This window comes from Triticum urartu, chromosome 6A (assembly GCF_056163025.1).
Source record: "Triticum urartu cultivar PI428250 chromosome 6A, HENAU_Tu73, whole genome shotgun sequence".
NCBI lineage: Eukaryota > Viridiplantae > Streptophyta > Magnoliopsida > Poales > Poaceae > Triticum > Triticum urartu.
In genome coordinates, this window is record NC_141878.1 from 284,499,669 (window position 1) to 284,502,214 (window position 2,546).

At 39.5% G+C, this 2,546-nt stretch overlaps 1 protein-coding gene across 1 annotated transcript; it reads right to left on the reverse strand.

The window, feature by feature from the left end:
- Positions 1-1,002: 1,002 nt before the first annotated feature.
- On the reverse strand, positions 1,003-2,332 carry LOC147965016 (ubiquitin-like-specific protease 1A). Its single transcript, XM_087530245.1, has 4 exons — positions 2,315-2,332; positions 1,898-2,178; positions 1,604-1,773; positions 1,003-1,112 (listed from the first exon to the last, which is right to left on the reverse strand). Exons 1-4 carry the CDS (start codon positions 2,330-2,332, stop codon positions 1,003-1,005), a joined length of 579 nt encoding a protein of 192 aa, XP_087386371.1.
- Between the last annotated feature and the right edge of the window lie 214 nt (positions 2,333-2,546).

The window sequence follows — 2,546 nt, forward strand, 5'->3', positions numbered from 1 at the left end:
ATTTTTTACATCGAACTTTGGAACTGTTGCACCAAAAAAATCATACTCCAGGCAGTACAGTGCATTCACAAAAACACAATTAAAACACCTCCCAAATGCCACTACACCAAAACTAGAGCAAAAAGGGAGATATGGGTGCAAAAGAACTAAAAACTGTATGAAGTAGGGACTAAGTACAACCCTGTCAGCAGAAGAGAATATCTCATAGGTCTTCGTCTTATCCTTCCACAAATTTATGAGATAATCCATTACGTCTCCTTCCATCTGCTGCCCTTCACCGAAAAGGGTATAAAGGACATGTCATGTGAGGTCAATCACATTCCTAGGGATGGTAAACATGCAGTAGCTTGTGCTGCAGATTTAAAAGGATGGGAAAAAGTATTAGAAGTTCAAATACAACAACAAACAAAAGTTAAGACACTATAACTCAAAGGCAAGGAGGGATGAACATAAGTTCAGATACTATAAAAACAAAAGTTCAGACAATATAACAACAAAAGTTCAGACAATATAACTCCAAGGCAAGGGAGAAATGAACAGAAGTCCACATACTACAACAACAGAAGTTCAGACACAAACTAGAATCTCTGGCAGCAACAAAGTTAAGAAGAAGAAAACTCACTCTGAATACTTCTCCAGACGGTCTTCACTAAGCACATACTGTTTCAACTTCCGGGCCTCGGATAGATGAGGGTAACTGCATTTTTTTAGGGGAGCGACAGCAGAACGCCACTTCAAAGGCAATCTTGATGCTCTCTTGGAGGAAGTTATGTTGCCAGACTCAACTGTCGGTTTCCTCTTGGTGATGGCAGCATTCTTCTCACCTCTCCTAGCAACAGTACCAGCAGCGGATTTACCATTCTTAGGGTAAGCAATCTTCTCAAAATCATCATCGGACGAAATCACTTATGCTTCGGCTGCACCAACCATCCTGGAGCAAGGGGTTTTTGGAGTACCACGAATACCACCAGCCTGCTTCCCCAACTTGGAAGGAATAAGGGTTCAAGGTCTATCATCTTCTACCAGAGCTGTACTCATCGATTCCTCCTTAGGCTGGTATGCCCATGACCCGAGGAATGAGTAGTGGTAATTGGTCAAGTCCAACGGCTCCACTGCAAAAAAAAGCAAGAGAAAAAAAGACGATTAAATATAACTGAAGTTCAGGTACAACACAATGTGCAGCCCAACTAATATAGATGACATGGTTAGTACTCAAGCTGATCTAAAAAATTTAGTTGCATTTATATACTAAACGAAGTTCAGGCACAACCAAAAGGCACAGTTCAAGATAAAACTGATAAACAGGAAAACATTCAACTACAGCTAACAAAAGCATAGAAGGGCATCATCTCTGAAGTTCTGGTTCTAGTAGAAGAAATGCTCGTGTCAAAGTAAGCAATGAAAGGAAAAAAATACCGAAACAAAACACACAAGCAAAATTAAAAAGATAAAAAATGAAGTTCATGTACAAGAAATGCTCCTCTCCATCTGAAACCAGCAGCCCAGCCAGATCTCAAAGCAGAAGTTCAAGTTCACGAAAGAATGAAGTTCATGTAGAATAAAAGATACAGTACAGGTAAGCAGTCCAAGTTCCAGGACTTACATGTGTAGTAGCCAAACAAAGCTTGGAAGTCTATCTCAAACAGGTTGGAAGAAGCGATTGAGTACATCCACGTCTTCCTGATATCCGTGATATTTTCATGGGAATAATTTGCAAGAACCCCATCATGATACGAATTAACATTCGTAAGCATGAAGAATCCGCAGTCGATACTGCCATGAAACACAAAAAAGAATAGTGTTAGAACAAAAAAGAAAGCCAACGAATAAAATACGTCACAGCTTAAGTACAACTACAGTTAAACACAAGTGATAAAGAGAAAAGTGGAACTCATACTTGTTAATCTGTTGGGGCACATCAATCCAATCCAAAGGGAAATGGTCGATAGAAAGAGGACTGAAGGTTGTCTCCCTGTCGTTGCTGGCATCATTCCAAAGCTTCTTGATGTTATCAGTCATTCGCCGAAACAGGCGTACCGAACAGTCATCGTCTGGTCCATAGTAGGAGTCGAGAAGCTGGAACCTTGAATTCTTCAGGTCAAGAAATATCGAAACCCAATGACTAACTCCACCCATGGAAGCAGGAATTTCAGGTGGGTCAAAAGTGGGGAAAACAACCTGAAGCAACATAAACACACGAATCATTAAAACTGAGAATTAATATCAAACGGTACAAAGAAAAATAAAACTATATTAACACAGTGGATTGCAGTGCAAAACTAATACAGAGGCAAAGAACAAAGATATTGCATACACAATCATGTGCATCCATGCTATCTAGACTAGTCGCCAAGAAGTACTTCCTCACACGGGAATCCAATTGACCTCTGAAAATATTATCCTAAAATAATGCAGACAAAACCAACATATGAAAATAAAAAATGAGACAAACAAGCTTTAACTAAAATGATAAGGAACAATACAGAAAAGAAAGCACTATATGGTTGACTTACACAAACCCAATACGGCAGGATGAGTTTATCCGA

Excerpts from the sequence above, each read along its gene's own strand:
- LOC147965016 (XM_087530245.1), bottom strand. Across the intron at positions 1,774-1,897 it reads GTGCCCCAACAGATTAACAA|TATCGACTGCGGATTCTTCA; the intron begins GTATGAGTTCCA and ends GTTTCATGGCAG. Across the intron at positions 1,113-1,603 it reads TTTGTTTGGCTACTACACAT|TGGAGCCGTTGGACTTGACC; the intron begins GTAAGTCCTGGA and ends TTTTTTTTGCAG.